The 16,867-nt window shown below is 39.3% G+C and overlaps 3 protein-coding genes across 4 annotated transcripts in view; 1 reads left to right on the plus strand and 2 right to left on the minus strand.

Annotated features, from left to right (window-relative positions):
- Positions 1-11,244, minus strand: part of LOC123877198 (zinc finger protein 569-like) — a 32,776-nt gene extending 21,532 nt beyond the window's left edge. Inside the window, exons 1-2 of the mRNA XM_045923730.1 lie at positions 11,240-11,244; positions 9,937-9,942 (exon numbers count right to left, since the gene is read on the minus strand). The gene's annotated coding sequence lies outside the window, so the exon portion shown is untranslated. The remainder of the gene's footprint in view (positions 1-9,936; positions 9,943-11,239) is intronic.
- LOC123877205 (nuclear receptor subfamily 2 group C member 2) lies at positions 1,105-10,735 on the minus strand. 2 transcript variants are annotated; one of them, XM_045923749.1, is made up of 12 exons: positions 10,527-10,735; positions 9,714-9,843; positions 9,007-9,156; positions 8,372-8,478; positions 7,588-7,702; positions 6,626-6,736; positions 5,807-5,902; positions 4,427-4,598; positions 3,346-3,547; positions 2,444-2,591; positions 1,905-2,026; positions 1,105-1,246 (listed from the first exon to the last, which is right to left on the minus strand). In XM_045923749.1, exons 2-12 carry the CDS (start codon positions 9,835-9,837, stop codon positions 1,136-1,138), a joined length of 1,458 nt encoding a protein of 485 aa, XP_045779705.1. In that variant the 5' UTR covers positions 9,838-9,843; positions 10,527-10,735; the 3' UTR covers positions 1,105-1,135. The 2 variants fall into 2 exon arrangements, with proteins under 2 accessions (XP_045779705.1, XP_045779704.1); XM_045923748.1 differs by having other exon boundaries at positions 8,372-8,481.
- Positions 11,245-12,070: 826 nt separating the features above from the next.
- Positions 12,071-14,713, plus strand: LOC123877203 (U3 small nucleolar ribonucleoprotein protein MPP10). Its single transcript, XM_045923747.1, has 2 exons — positions 12,071-13,764; positions 14,462-14,713. The coding sequence occupies exons 1-2, from the start codon at positions 12,216-12,218 to the stop codon at positions 14,692-14,694; spliced, it is 1,782 nt and encodes a 593-aa protein (XP_045779703.1). The 5' UTR covers positions 12,071-12,215; the 3' UTR covers positions 14,695-14,713.
- The last annotated feature ends 2,154 nt before the right edge of the window (positions 14,714-16,867 follow it).

The raw sequence follows: 16,867 nt of genomic DNA on the forward strand, positions 1-16,867 counted from the left end.
GAGCGCTTTCCAGTCAGTTTTAACAAAAAAAAAACACTCCAAAAAGGCAGAGCACGCCCGCCAGCTAACACCAACACAGACGAAGTCCTACAATACTAATAATCAATTGGGATAGTCACGCGGATGCGGATGTTTATTTTATTTGCATAACTCTTACAACTATTTACATTATATTCTTAGCGCTCTAAGATTATTAGATTATTATTTTTATTTTTAAGATTATTAGCAACGCTAATCATGACTAATATTCCCCTTTCGCCTCCAACTAAGCGCAAAGCTGTGTAAGGAGTAGGTACGACAATAGTGCAACGGGTGGGGTTTGAACCGCCGACCTTTCGGAATTCAGTCCGCTCCTCAACCGTTGAGCTATTGAGGTTCTTACTAATTAGAGAAGAAATAAAAAGCTTTTTATTTATTTTTTATTTATTAGTAGGACGGACTCATCGCGTTACTCTCGCCCGTGGAGATGGCGCCTTAATATGTTCGTTAAAAAATTGTTAGCATCGCTCAGAAAAGCGGTACTATTGAAATATTTTTAACAAATAAATGAATAATTAAATATACTAAAGTTTTTTCTTTACAAATATGTATTTAAAAATAAAGTTAGTTAAGTAACTTAATGCTAAAATAAAATTTAATTTTAAAATAACTACTTTGACCACAACTTTCAATCCCTTAAGGGGCATGAGACGGGTCTGCCCGCGAAATTCAAATTTAATTTGGTTATTCGCAATTTGTAAACTAATACGACAACGTAGACTTATGGTATTTTAATTGCGACAATGGCAGTATCATCTTCACAGGTTTACATAAAAATCTTTACTTGAAAGTGTTCAGTTTAAGAAATTAGTCAAAATAATGAGTTTGACGTGAGTTAGTTACAAATTAGTTGATGCTATAGCTAATTTCTTAAATTGGACTCTTTCAAGTAAAGATTTTTATATAAACATGTGGAGATGATACTGCCATTGGCGGAATTAGAATGCCGTAAACCTACTTTGTGAAAAAGCAAATTAAATTTGAATTTTGCGGGCAGGCATGCGTGCCGCAATGTCGCACTTGCATGCCGCAATGTCGCATTTTGGTCCGGGCTTAATAAACTCTTATTGAATAACTTAAGTCGTAAAAAGTCCTATCAGCGTTCTGCGTTAAGTAAATACGGGATGACGTCGTCGATGCTGACGTCACCGACGAAGCCGACGAAAAACACGTCCTCGATGAAGCTAGCGCTGAACGAGCGTAGTACCTGGACACCAAATAACAACGAATTAAGTATGCTTTATTGTACACTAAAAGAGAAAAATAAAGTTTATTTAGCTCCACAAAATAAAAAATAAAAAAATTTAATACACAACACTACAAATAACAATATTTTGTGTAGGAGCTAAAATACAAATAATATACGCCAAAAATTAACAAAATATTGAAAAATATCTCACTTATATTATAAAGGCGAAAGTTTGTGTGTATGTTTGTTACTCCTTCATACAATCATTACTAGAGGGATTTAGTTGAAATTTGAAAAGGAGATTATATCCTGGATTAACACTTAAGCTAGTTTTTATCCCGCAAAATCAAAAGTTCCTACAGATTTAAAAAAAATTACATTCACGCGAACGATGTCGCTAGCATCAGCTAGTTGTTGAATATTGTACTATCTGTTATTTAACCACAAAATTGCAAAATTAACTTGATTTGATTTGAATAAAAAAATAGGTACAAAACGATTACAAAATTAAAAGTTTATAGAATGCACACACATTTTATAAAGCCACAAACGGTAGTTTGATTTCAGAAATTATATAGCCGCAAGTGTAGTTATTTGTTTTTGAAAACACGTGGTGCGGAGAGAACGGAGAACCTTCGTCTGGTATGGTATGTATTTAGGTTACAGAAGTACGTACCGGCAACTGCAGCAGGAGGGTTGCGACTCGCTCGTCGTCGGGCTGACACGTGGTGCGGAGAGAACGGAGAACCTTCGACTGGTAGTCTTGCAGTTTGCGCGTCAGAAACTCTGGTACTCCATCTGAGGATGAAACTTTAATCTCGTCATTACGGAAACCTTCTATGGATCTTAAGTCAGCGGCCCTAGCCCCCAGTTTTCATTACATCTGTCTAAACAGACGTAAAATCTAAGTAATCTTTGGGAATTACTACACAAATAGGGAAGGGTGAGGGGGTGGGGGGAAGAATCAAGATGGAGGGAGGGTAAGAGCGAGAGGCAGGAGATAGGCAGGGCAGGAGCAAGAGAGACAGATAGGCTCTAAGATGCCTATGTTCGCGTATGTGTATGTTGTACCCTCAATTGTTCCATGTGACCGATGAACTGGCGAAGGTGATACAGCATCGCCGAAACGCAGATGGAGGGAAAAGACAAAGCAGTAGCCAGAAGGAAAGGGAGGGATAGAGAGAGCTGGAGTAATACAGAAAGAGAGACACTAACCTGGTGAGAACAGGCATAAGGCTCTGAGGTGCGCGTGCTCGCGGTCAGACAGCCTCAGTTGTTCCATGTGGCCGATGAACTGGTGAAGGCGACACAGCATCGCAGATACCTCTTCTATACGCTCGTCCGAGTAATCCGATATCGTTATCTGTGGAAAAATACATTTTTGAACGTTAAAAAACTGGCCAAGTGCGAGTTAGACTCGCGCGCCGAGGGTTTTTAGGCTTGCTCAGGTATTTTTTTCGACGTTTTGACCGATAAACCAAAAATTACGCATAAAAATTATCAAAAACTGTTTTAGAATGTACAGATAAAGCCCTTTCATATGATACCCCACGTGGTATACTTATCTTACTTTGAAAATTAAAACACATTTTAATTTTTTTTTTTTGTAATGGAACCACATATTCGCGGTTTTCGGATTTTTTTGTTTACTTGTGCTATAACACCTGCCTACCTGCCAAATTACATGATTTTAGGTCAACGGGAAGTACCCTATAGGTTTTCTTAAGAGACAAGACAGACAGACAGACAACAAAATGATCCTAGAAGGGTTCTGTTTTTCCTTTCGAGGTACGGAACCCTAAAAATTGGCGGTTTCAACATAAAAGAACTCGCCTGGACTTCGTCTGTGGTGGCGTTTGCTGGCGCGCGTGCGGTGCTTTTTTGGAGTGTTTTTTTGTGAAAAGTGGCCGGTTTTTGTGTTCTGCTGGTGTTTATTGGTGGTGGAACTGACTGGGAAGCGCTCTAAAGAGGCGCCTCGTGTATGTCGGCGGGCGCCGGCACAGACGAAGTCCATACTTATACATATAGTTTCCCTAACTTGTAAATAACTACAAACTTGACATTGGCTAATCAGTGTAAAGCCAGACGTGAGAAAAAGAAAAAAAAAAAGAACTCGCCTCTGGATGCGACAGGTCTGGCGTGGTCTGCTGCGCAGGCTGCGAGTGTCGGGAGTCGGCCCTCTCCCTCAGCTCGCTCTGCAGGTGACTGGACAGCATGGGCAGCAGAGTGGCCAGCCCTAGCGCTTGCGACCAGCGTGCTAACCCCAGCACAAACAGCTCCGGCCAACATTTACGCATCAGGGTCACTTGGATCTCGAATCTATGGACAAGTGTAAATTAAAAATTTATAACACCCCCGACAAGTGAAGGTTACAGTAATAACTAGAAAAGATCTGATAACTTTCAAACGGCTGAACCGATGTTCATGGATTATAGCTAAGAACACTCTCGATCAAGCCACCTTTCAAGCAAAAAAACTAAATTAAAATCGGTTCATTAGTTTAGGAGCTACAATGCCACAGAGAGATACACAGATACACACGACAAACTTATAACACCCCTCTTTTTGGGTCGGGGGTTAAAAAATATGTTGAAGCGAAGCTATACTTCCTTTCCGACGTCATGCGCTTGAATTCCGTGGAGTTAAATGCATGCAAGTTAAGTGTATTTTGAGACCTCACTCGCTGCTTTAGCTCTGTGTCAGCTGTCATGTCAAAAGTACGATTTTAGTACTTAGCTTAATAGCTCGTTCACACAGGCTGCGTAAGCATAGACGTAGCGCGTACTATTGCGTTGTAATGTATGGAACTGTATGAAACATGGCACACCGCTTGCGTAAAGCGTGGACGTATGCGTAATCCGGTGTGTTAGGGGTTTACGCGCGTCACTACGCACGTGTCACGTGTACGCAATTGGTGTGAATCGGACTTAAAGGTGAACCGTACTTATGACAGTTGACAGAGCTAAAAGACCTCAAAATTATACTAAGCTTCCAATATTCAGCATAAATACGTAGATAAAAGTAAACACAATACCTTCTTTCATATGTAAGTATTTATAAGATGATAATTACTGGCTAGATTTTAATCTAGATTAATTTTGATTTAGAATGCACTATATTGCAGCTATATAGAGAGGCATATTCGCCCAGCGAATAATCTCTTTAAATAAAGATTTAAAAAAAAAATACAATACGTACGATAAGTTATTAGCAGCAGGTAAAGCTAGGAGCCATCTTGCGCACGCAGCTAGTAGTCTCGCCCCGGCTTCGCACGCGGCGTGCAGCCGCAGTGGCGCCGGCGGGCATCCGGCCGGCAGTTGTAACGGCAGTTGGAGACTTTCAGCTGTGCTCAGTATGCCCACTTCCTCACCTAGAAGCGTGGATATTTGACACGGCCATACTGATAAAACTTTTGCTTATGTCTATGTTGCCAAGTAATTTTTATCTGAATACGGCAAAGCCAAAAGGAAGATGATTGATATGTTCCACCGTAGCACCTAAACTGCTGAGCTGATTTTGATGAACGAGGTGTCAATCGATTCGTTATTAAGGTACGGGCGACATTCAATGTGGCGGATGCAGATATGGGGCTCTAATTTTTTTTTACCGTATCGAGTGGGATTTACAAATCTTTGACATGCTCTTCCTTGCAATTATTGAACTTCACATTTAGGGAAATCTGACAAACAGACACTGAGTATCATTTGTTCATATTCTCATTAGAACCAAATTAACTACGTTTTTATGGAAAGCCTGAGGTGCGTGTTAAAATCACTTCTAGCAATGATAGATCCTTATCATATTGAGACAGTAGGCAATTCATGTCAGTCTTTTTTTGTCCCAACACTATTTATTTTTCAGGATAAACCTGGCAACCCAGGAAATGTCAAGTTGCTTTTTACACAACTGCTCAAAAGAGGAGTGTAATGTTATCAGGGTTCTCTGTTGTTCTTGTGTTTAAAATTATAACATCAAGCAATAAGGTCTGTAATTCATTGGTGTAGATTCGGTTTTCGTCGGCGCTAGATTGCGCCTTTTGCGAATTTTACCGATGCGACTTATAATCCATACTTCCATACTAATATTATAAATTAAATCGTATGTCTATCTGTCTGCTAAATTTCACAGCCCAACAGTTTAACTGATTTTGATGAAATTCGGTACAGAGTTAGCTTACATCCCGGGAACGGACATATGCTGCTTTTTATCCCGGAAATCAAAGCGTTCCCACGGGATTCTTAAAGGCTCATCCGTGTATCCAATTTATAATATGTAATTTGGTACAGAGGTAGTTTGAGTCCCGGAAATTGGCATAGGTAACTTTAATCCCGGAAAAGCAGAGTTTCCACAGGATTTAAAAAACCTAAACTCACGCGGACAAAGTTGCGGGCATCAAAAACTATGTTAGGACTTACTTCTAGTTGAAAACTACCTTGTAGGCGCCCTATTGACTACATCTGCAGCATTTCAGGTCCTCCAGAGAGGGCCATCCAGCCTACAAGCCAATGCGCTGAGGACGGTGTTGGTACTTGGTACTTGTCACGAGTTCATGGACTCATTATAGAAGTGGTAACTCACTGTCGTTTTGTTGAGTGTCGGCGGCGTGCAGCGCGGCCAGCGGCACCTCCGGGGGCGTGGCGCCGTACGCGGATTGGAAGTACTCGTTTATTGCACCTATTTATCAAAATCAATCGGTCATTCTTAGTTTGTCCTACAATAGTTGTGTATACCTAAGTATAAGTGGCGTGTCACATAGAAAAAGACTAATTTAAGCGCCTTGTGAATTTGCTGTTAGTGTACCGAAATAGAAAAATAAATAAATTATATGCAATTATCTAGCAGGTTTCTAGGTTTCTAAATCGTCGATACCGCAAAGCCTTAAAACTATAAGTTACTCTGTAAGAGTTTTGTGTTTTCTCCAAACAACACGTCTTTGGCGAAGTGAATTGTGCTGTGTAGCACAACAAAAAGCCACTAAAATAAACAACAACAACAACAACAACAATTACTCTGTAAGAGAACCTTACAGACCTCATTCCTGATTTGATCACATAGATCAACTCCAAGTATAACTCTCTCATTGCCCACTGGGACTATACTATAATATTAACTCTGAGCATTTTTTATGGGGTTCATAGAATATAATAGAATAGAATAGATTTTTATTCAAATAAACTTTTACAAGTGCTTTTGAATCGTCAAATAATTTACCACTGGTTCGGAATGCCGTTCCTACCGAGAAGAACCAGCAAGAAACTCGGCGGTTGCTCTTTTCAATTGTTCAATTTACAATAATATTTATAATAATTACAATAATAATTACATAGTTAACAACCATGTCTGGAATCCATATATACTGGCAACACACACTGTTCAAGTTGTGGATATTAGACTTACCAAACTGTCCCATCTTGAAGAGGTTCTTAGCGAGTTGTGTCTGCAGCATGAGTTGCTGGCGCCGGGCACCATCAACGTCGCCCGGGGTGCCCGCGCCTAGGTACGGAGACACTAAAAAAACAAGTGTAAATTAACAATCTATAACACCCCCGACAAGTAAAGGTTACAGTAACTAGAAAAGAGCTGATAACTTTCAAACGGCTGAACCTATTTTCTTGGATTATAGCTAAGAATACTTTCGATCAAGCCACCTTTCAAAGAAAAAAAACTAAATTAAAATCGGTTCATTAGTTTAGGAGCTACGATGCCACAGACAGATACACACGTCAAACTTATAACACCCCTCTTTTTGGGTCAGGGGTTAAAAATGGCAGTCAGTGGGATTGCCGACAGAAGTGTAAACAGGCTAACTAAAAACTATGTGTCGAATTTTACGAGGAAACATTGTTGATGCTCCAGATCTTCATGCTCAACTGTGTCGTATACATGCCCCAAAAAAAGGTATGAATCCATCGTACAAGAAATAACGCTTTATAATATTTTTTTTTTTTTGTACTTTAACCACAAATTCATAATTTTCGGATTTTTCCCCCTTTACTTGTGATATAAGATGTTGCCTGCCAAATTTCATGATTCTAGGTCAACGGAAAGTACTTACCCTATAAGTTATGATTCCCTTCTCGATAGTCAGTATGGCCGTGTCACCTATCCATGCTATGACTTTTTTTATTTTCATGGCGACTTTTTTAAATTTTTTATTATTTTTTGTTATAGTGGCGACAGAAATACACATTCTGTGAAAATTTAAAAACTGTATCTATTACGGTTGACGAGATTACAGCCCACTAACAGCCAGATGGACGGACAGAAGGACAGCAGAGGCTCAGTAATGGGTCCTCTTGGCATCTTTTGGGTACGAAACCCTAAAGTTGAAAAGAATCAAAAAAGTAGATTTCTCTCACCCGGGTTCCCTTTGTTGATGCCGCAAGCCACGGCGGCCGCGAAGGCGAAGTTGAGCGCGGGCGCGGCCGGCGACACCGCACCGAATCCATCGTTCGGCTCTTCCTTTGGATTTATCTGTGATCATTTCAGAAAAAGATAAAAGATAAAGATTATTTTAGTTGCTCGCTTATGAGGTATACATTCTTATAAAATTTACTCTTACTAGTCTGGTTTGGTAGTTCTTTGAGAGCAATTCTTCTAAATAACTTTATATCTTTGTTGTATTTTACAAAAAAACCGGCCAAGTGCGAGTCGGACTCGCGCACCGAGGGTTCCGTACACAGGTATTTTTTTCGAAATTTTGCACGATAAATCAAAAACTATTATGCATAAAAATAAATAAAAATCTGTTTTAGAATGTGCAGGTAAAGCCCTTCATATGACTTACACGCCACTTGGTATAGTTATTTTACTTTGAAAATTGAAACACATTTTAATTTTTTTTAAATGATGTAACCACAAATTCACGGTTTTCGGATTTATTCCTTTACTAGTGCTATAAGACCTGTCTACCTGCCAAATTTCATGATTCTAGATCTACGGGAAGTAACCTATAGGTTTTCTTGACAGACACGGTGGACCGATGGACGGACAAACAGACAGACAACAAAGTGATCCTATAAGGGTTTCGTTTTTCCTTTTGAAGTATGGAACCCTAAAAAATATACAAACTCTATTACACTGTTCTGTTCACCAGTTCTTTAATATATACACTGTTATGTTCACCAGTTCTTTAATATATACCTGTGCTTGCCCCGCCAACCCGAGCAGCTTGGAGTAGGCGGCCTGTCGGTCGTGCTCCCTCGCTTCTCCCTTGGACTTGTCCACGATGGGCTTCCGCTCGTGTTGGACCGCTGTCCACACAGTGCAAGAATTACTGCTCGATATTACATACAATGTCCAGGGAAAATATTTTGTCCTCGACCCAAAAAGAGGGGTGCTTTAAGTTTAACAGACACCAACTCCATCATCAGACCAAGGTCATGACATGATGCAAAAATGAACATACCAGGAATTGTTGCTTAACAAGTAAGCCAAAATAGACTTAAAATTTAAAAAAAAATACATATTTTGAAAATGTTGCCACATTGATTTTTAAAAAAATTTATGGCCAGTGCCACTCAGGATGCTATAAGGATTCTTACAGCAACTTAGCATTCCGAACCAGTGGTAGATTATTTTGTCAATTCAAAAGCAAGTACAAGTTAATTTGAATAAAAATCTATTCTATTCTATTCTACAATAGATTCAAATCTGTTCAGGCATTGGTGGGATAGAGAAACTCACATGAACTTCGAAACATTACACCACTCCTTTTTCATGTGGACAAATTCAGGTATTCTAGTCAACAAATAGAAGTAAACACATCTGACACTCACAGTCGCTCCGCATGCCGCAGGCGAGGCACTTCTGCAGGCGGCAGTACTGGCAGCGGTTGCGGTGGTGCTTGGTCACCTCACAGTTCATGGTGCCGCGGCACTGGTAGCCAAGCTTCTTGCGGATTGAGCGCTTGAAGAAACCCTTGCAGCCTGCCAGAAACACAACACAGCATCATCACCACGATATAACGCCGGCCCACTACTGCCCCTGGGTCTCCTCTCAGAATTAGAATGGGAACAGGTTAGACAGCCTGGCAGACTTCACTCAGAATTAGAATAGGAATGGTTTGATGGACTGGCAGACTTCATACACTTTTGAGAACATAATGGAGAACTCTGGAACATGTAGGTTTCCTCACGTTATCCTTTCGGATTAAAACAAGTGATATTTTATAGTTTAAAAAGTTACAGTTGTATGCCCAGGATCAAACCCCAGACCAGAAGGATTTTTCAGGGATATAAAGTAGCCAAATGTCCATTAACCAAATGTAAGCTAACTTTGTACTAAATTTCATCAAAATCAGTTAAACCATTGGGCCGTGAAAACCTAGCAGGTGGACAGACAGACACACTCACATTTATAATATTAGTAAGTATGAATGAATATTGTAAAAATAAATAAATAAAAAAAAAAAAAACATATTAACTATTACAAACATATAAACATATTAAATTAATATTATTTAACATATTAATATCTCACATACCTTCACAGCTTATAGCACCGTAATGTCTGCCTGAAGCCCTATCTCCACACACTATGCACAATTCTAGACCTCCCACATCATTGCCTGCTCCATACTTCAGTTCCATGGGGTCTGGCGCTTCCATAACAATCTGAAACATTATTATAATGATAAAGGTCAAGTGGGTATCATTGTAAACTTGATATGGTACTGATTCTGATCACAACTAAATTTTAGAGTCCACAACTTCCTTTATGAGCATTAATAGTTTTTAAAAATCCTGTGGTGCAAGTCACCTCTGTACCAAATTTTGCCAAAATCTGTTAAGCGGATGCTAGCAGACAGACAGACAGACACACTTTTGTATTTATGATATTAGTATAGTATGGATTGTAGCAATTTAGCATTGACACACAGTTCACAACAGGGAACTTCTAACAAAACGTCGAGGCGTCGACGTCACTGTACATTTGACGCAGGTAGTCCTAAGGTAGCTTTTTTTTCTATGAGTTCACAGCACCATAGCCATACTCATATCTTCGATTCAGGATCAGAGAGTTTCGTCGCTCTAGCTCCCTCTAATTGAGGTTATTATTTTATTACTTACCACTAATTTACGAATAACGTCTCAAGAGCGCGGAAGAAATAAAAATTACTTGCCTTTCACTTCACAGTACTTGGCATTTTGAACTGGTTATTGTAATGTTGTATGTAGGCGGAAGGATTAACATGGAATCATGTCCAATCTAAACATGTTACAGGGCTCGCTTGGTGGTCATTGGACTAGAAAATTTCACTATTCAGCCATTGTATTGAGAGCATTGTTTTACATACCTTTTGTTCTAGGAAATGACGGTTTCACTAGCTCGATTCCATGCACTTTTGGATCATACTATTGTAATCATAGTTTAATTATAAAATTACGTAGCTTTAGATTAAATCCTTCGCGTGTTAATTAATTAAACGGGAAAATAAACATACATTCATGTCACGCAACTAAAAATAAAAAAAAAAGGAAAAGAATGGTGATTGGTGACAGGTGAACTGAACGAAATAAGAAGGAGAAGGTTGAAATTGTGGTCGAAATCATTGAAATGTCAAATGCCAACGAATGAATGAAGTTTGAAAGAAGCACAGAAAGGAGCCTTTTTTTTCTCTCATCTGGCTTTACAAAGATAAGCCAATGTCAAGTTTGTAGTTATTTACAAGTTAAGAAAACTATATAAGTCGTAAGAGAGTAGTATATTCTTTGGTGCCGGCACTCGCTGACACTCGCGTGGCGCCCCTTTAGAGTGCTTCCCAGTTGGTTCCACCAGCAAAAACACCAGTAAACACAAAACCGGGCCACTTTTAGAAAAAAAAAAAAACACTCCAAAAAGGCAGAGCACGCGCGCCAGCAAACAGCAACACAGACGAAGTCCGAAAGGAGCCTTGCGCTCTGGCAATTCCATAGAGTCCCGCCTAGGGTAATAGTACATATTCTGTGGTCAATTTAATACAGTGTGGCCAAGTGTGGCTTGGACCAATGATTACCTGTGGTCTATGACTTTTCTTCTTCTTTTCTTCTCTATGGCTCTTACAACACACTTGCAAGGAACATTAAGAGCCACCGCAGACCTACAATTTCAAGTTGAACGACTATCGAACAACGAAATCGCAAACTTTCACAATTTAATCGGCCAACTATATTGTGTCGGTTGTTAGACGCAGACTAACGCAGACTAAATTGATTTAGTCGGTGACAGTGTTGCTAGCGCGGTGACGTGTGCGTGAAAATGCGGAAAAAAACGCTCTCATTGCAATAATAATAAAAAGAAGACGAAAACAGAAGAGAACTTTTTGGGTTCACCCTGTATTAAGTGATAGATTAGAACATGGACAACATCATATCTTGCATTCTAAACTGAGATGTTACCCAGATAAATTTTTTTCATACTACAGAATGAGTATTCCTTCTTTTGATGAGCTTACTATATTTAATTAGTCCAGCGATATTCAAACAGGACACAACTTTTGCCGTGCCCGTCGTCGATGGTCCGGGCGCGGGGAAATCACGTGCGCATGTGCTGTCCTCATGCATCTTGCCGTGCGACTGACCAACTAAGTTGGATAGTCCGCGAGCTTGTATAGGGTCCCTGTGCTAATAAGCTGTCGGCCAATAGTTGGCCAACTTTTTAGTTGTACGTAATCGGAAGGGAATTTCGATTCTGATACAATCGATGTCCAATTATTTAGTTGAACAATTTAGTTGGATAAGATGTGCGGGATGTCATAAGTCACTGTGCTTATTTGTATACTCTGCGATTTAGTTGCCCAACTTGCAATTGTAAGTCTGCGGGGGCTCTTATACTCTAGGGAGGGCACACTTGTCTCCTTGACAACTGTTGACTGTTCTGTCAAAGTCAAAATAATGTGAAAGAAAAGCAACCTCGTGTTTATATTTTAATTCAAGATTTATTTCCTTTAAATTTCTCAATAATTATTTATGTGAATGGTTCATAGTTTAACACGGCATCGATCATCATGGCACGAGTTAAAATGGAGAAAATGCTGGACAGCTTCAACACGCTCACGGATAAACCGGTGAAATACCTAACCGTTCAGAACGATATCAAGGAAGACATTAAAAACTTGGTTAAAAGGTTGTACGACTTTACAAAATCGCAGGAGCAGCGTAGTAAGGTGAAAACTGATCAAGCTTTACAGAAAATCATCGTTAAAGACTTTGAGGAAGAACAAATATGGCAACAAATTGAGTTGCAAAATTCCCAACGCTGGGACCAGTTTGTATGGGACGTAGCTAACTGCATGTCGGATACGAAAGATCTAGAGTTTCCTATTAAGTTTCCTGAAGATAATGATGCAGCTGAGATGGAAATAGATGAAAAAAATGCCTTAGATTTCGATGCCGAGCTATCTGATGGTGAAAATGTATTACCTGAAAAAGTTATTGTTAAAAAAAAGAAAAATGATAAAGTTAATAAGAGTATCATGTCTAAGCCAAAAGGTAAGCCCTCTATAGTTGACGATCAGTTCTTTAAACTACAAGATATGGAGACATTTTTGTTAAAAGAGGAAAAGTTAGAACGTAAGACTAAAAATGTAGAAGATGACGATGATGAGGAGTCAATAGATATGTTTGAAAATTTGGATAGTGATGGCACAGAGGAGGACGGAGGTAAGGAAATGATGTATTCAGATTTTTTTAATGAAAATGAAGATGGTGTAAATGAAAATGGTGATGGAGGAAGTGAAAATGATAATGAAGGTAGTGTAAATGACGATGTAGGTAGTGAACATGATAACGAAAATATTGACATGGAAGTAAATAAAAGGAAAAAAGACAAAAGGGTCAGATTCACTCAACCTGAGTCTGATGACAGTCAATCTGATGACAATAGTGACGTGGCTAGTAAAAATGTTAATGCTAAATTAGAAAAGGATGAAAAAAAGTCAGAATTTGAGCTAAGGCAGCAACGGTTGAAGCAACAGATATCTAAACTAGAAGAGAAAACGTTAACTGAAGCCCCGTGGCAGTTAAAAGGAGAAATAGATGCTTCAAAACGCCCACAGAATTCTCTACTCGAAGAAGTACTAGATTTTGACTTAACAACACGACCCCCACCGATAATAACGGAACAAACAACAGTTACGTTAGAAGGATTGATCATGCAACGAATTAAAGACAAAGCATGGGACGATGTCGTTAAAAAAGAGAAACCGGTAGACAACCAGCTTATGTTTAAGAAACCAGAAGTTCTCGACCAATCAAAGAGTAAATTAAGCTTAGCTCAAGTGTATGAAAGCGAATACTTAAAGCAAAAGCAAGCAGCGTCTGGACAAGTGGAGGACGAAAAGGAACCAGAAATTCATATTGAGATCCGTGATGCAATGTCTAAGTTATTCTCCAAGTTAGATGCGTTGTGCCACTACCATTATACTCCGAAACCACCGCAAGCCGAGGTTAAAATAGTCGGCAATACACCAGCTATTTCTATGGAGGAGGTCGCTCCAGTAGCTACGAGTGATGCTGCATTATTAGCACCAGAAGAAGTTAAGAGGAAAAGAAAAGGTGAGTTAAAATCTGTATAGTCTATCCATGGAAAGAAGTTAGTATATGGCTCTCTCTGTTACTTAATCCCATAAGAATGACAGAGACGAAAATCTCAGTGGGCGCTAATCATTTTGGGTCACCAACTAATCACAAACAAAACATGTTTTCAAATTGAATTTGGAATGTTTTTTGAAAACATTTTCGTATTGAATTTGGAATGTTTTTGAAAGCATGTTTATGATTGGTTGGTTATTCAAAATGGTTTAAAAAAATGCCCACTGAGATTTTCTTCTCTATCATTTGTATGTGATTAGAACAGAGAGAGCTCTATGCTAACTTCTTTCTAACACTCCATAAATAAATGCAAAAATGTGTTTGTCCTTCAATCACGCCGCAACATACTCTGTATGTAAGTTATAGTTAAAAGACTTGGAGAGTGACATAGGCTGCTTTTTATCCAGAAAAGTCTAAGAGTTCCCACAGGATTTATCAACCTAAATTGACGCGGGCATCGGCTAGTCATGTTATAAAGGCATAAACACAAAATCCCACACTGACTGCATTATCACTTACTACCAGGTGAGATTGCAGTCAAGGGCTACCTTGTATCTGAAAAAAAAAAAAAAGAATTTCTGAACTTTGCATGGATGATATTATGATGCTGTATTATGCTGCTGTTTGTTTTAAAGAAATTATAAAAGAATCTTGCTTTCAGGTGATCTGATGAGCAAAGAAGAGAGGAGTCAGACAGACAAAAACAGAGAAAGGAGGAAAAAGAAGAAGTTGCAACGAAAAAAGGGCAACGTGGCCAAAGTCACGGAGCACAGGAACACCAGCAAAGGCACGGAGACGAATGACAAGTCGTTGAAGACTTCCAAAGCATTCTTCCAGCAGCTGAACGATAATACAACCAGTTTGATTAAGAAGTCTAAGAATAAAGGGCAATAAAGGGTTTTTGAGAGTTTAATTGGTTCTTTTACTGCTCAAAGCTTCAATTCCATCCATGACGTCAGTCGGCTATACTATTTGCACCTACTGCTATCGACGCTGTCAACTGCTCATTTTTAGGGGTCTGTACCACAAAGTCAAAAGGAAAAAGAAACTCATTATAGGATCACTTTTGTCTGTCTGTCCTATATACAGAATCCTAAAAAAACCGGCCAAGTGCGAGTCAGACTCGCGCACCGAGGCTTCCGTACTCGCGTATTTTTTCTGACATTTTGCACGATAAATCAAAAACTATTGTGCATAAACATAAATAAAAATCTGTTTTAGAATACCTATACAAGTAAAGCACTTTCATATGATCCCCCACTTGGTAGGTATAGTTTATCTACTATACTTTAGATACTACTTACTACTACTACTACTTACTAGTACTTTAGAAATTGAAACACATTTCAATTTATTTTTTTGTGATGCAACCACAAATTCACCTTTTTTGGATTTTTTTCATTTACTTATGCTATAAGACCTACCTACCTGCCAAATTTCATGATTCTAGGTCAACGGGAAGTACCCTATAGGTTTTCATGAGAGACACGACAGACGGACAGACAGACAGGCAACAAAGTGATCCTATAAGGGTTCCGTTTTTCCTTTTGAGGTACGCCACCCTAAAAAATATGATTTAGACTTTAGAGGTACGCAAACCTCCAAACCAAAGGTAGGTACCTACTTGTTTTGCGCGCATAATGCCATGTCAAAGTAATACACTTCACACTAATATTATAAAGGCGAAAGTTCGTATGTGTGTGTGTATGTTTGTTACTCCTTCACGCAAAAACTACTAGACGGATTGGGCTGTTTAGAATGGAGATAGGTTATACTCTGGATTAGCACATAGGCTACTTTTTATCCCGGAAAATCAAAGAGTTCCCACGGGATTTATAAAAAAACTACATCCACGCGAACGAAGTCGCGGGCATCAGCTAGTCCTTACTAATATTATAAGTGCGAAAATGTGTCTGTCTGTCTGTCTGTCTGTCTGCAACGTTTTCACGGCCCAACAGCTGAACCGATTTTAATGAAATTTGGTACAGACTTGGGATACATCCCGGGGAAGGACATTGGCTACTTTTTATCCCGGAAAATTTAAAAGTCCCTACGGAATTAAAAAAAAATTGAAATCCACGCGAATGAAGTCGCGGGCATCAGCTAGTCTTACATAATTATAGATCTTTCAGCTTGCCTTACTTAGAGCCTGCAAAAGCATGCAATGTTAGATAAGTAAGTTCCTATTATATCAAGACTATTTTGGAGTTTTAACTTAAAAACCATCTCGAACAAGCTTTTAGCTATTAAGTTTAGTTTTGTCGTTAAAAGAGATCGCCGCTCTGCTGCGTCTGTGATACTCGTCCAGCAACACGTCTAGCAGAAGACATAATAATAATAAAGCCTTTTGTTACTGAAAATATTGTACAATATTACAATTTACAAACTTACCTATTTAATTTAAACAATCTTAGATTTAAATTTTGCGTGTATTTATATACCTACATGTTCCTATACATAATTAATTAGTATTTTGTTTCTTACTTAGTAGAAGACATACTTAGTTCTTACTTCTGAATTTCTGATACAAGTTATATTTTGATTCATGATCATGATCAATCCATCGCTATACCTACAGCATCGCCGTGAGGGCACGCACCTCTCACTTTTCGGAGTTAATTGCTTTGTTTAATCTCACTTGCTTTAACGGTGAAGGAAAACGTCGTGAGGAAACCTGCATACCTGAGAGTTCTCCATAATGTTCTCAAAGACGTGCAGTGAATTCTGCCAATCCGCACTGGTCCAGCGTGGCAGGCTATGGCCTAAGCCCTTCTCATTTAGACCTGTGTTCAGTAGCGGGCTGGACTCTGAATATAGGTTTATCATGATGAACAGCGACATAAACGGTTACCGCGATATAGGACCCGCTGATCCAATACTTTGGCAGAGACGGGTATCTCGTCTCCCCATGCAGCCAGGGCCTTTGTTGGTGTGTCGTGACACTATAGAGCACGATTAGCTGGGCCGCGGTGTTCGGCGCCACAAACGGCGCTCGCGGCGCGGCGTAATTAGCGCGGGAAAAACTGGCGATATAGCGCGAAACGAATCTGTAGCGCACTGATGTATC

The sequence above is a fragment of the Maniola jurtina genome, chromosome 23 (assembly GCF_905333055.1).
Source record: "Maniola jurtina chromosome 23, ilManJurt1.1, whole genome shotgun sequence".
NCBI lineage: Eukaryota > Metazoa > Arthropoda > Insecta > Lepidoptera > Nymphalidae > Maniola > Maniola jurtina.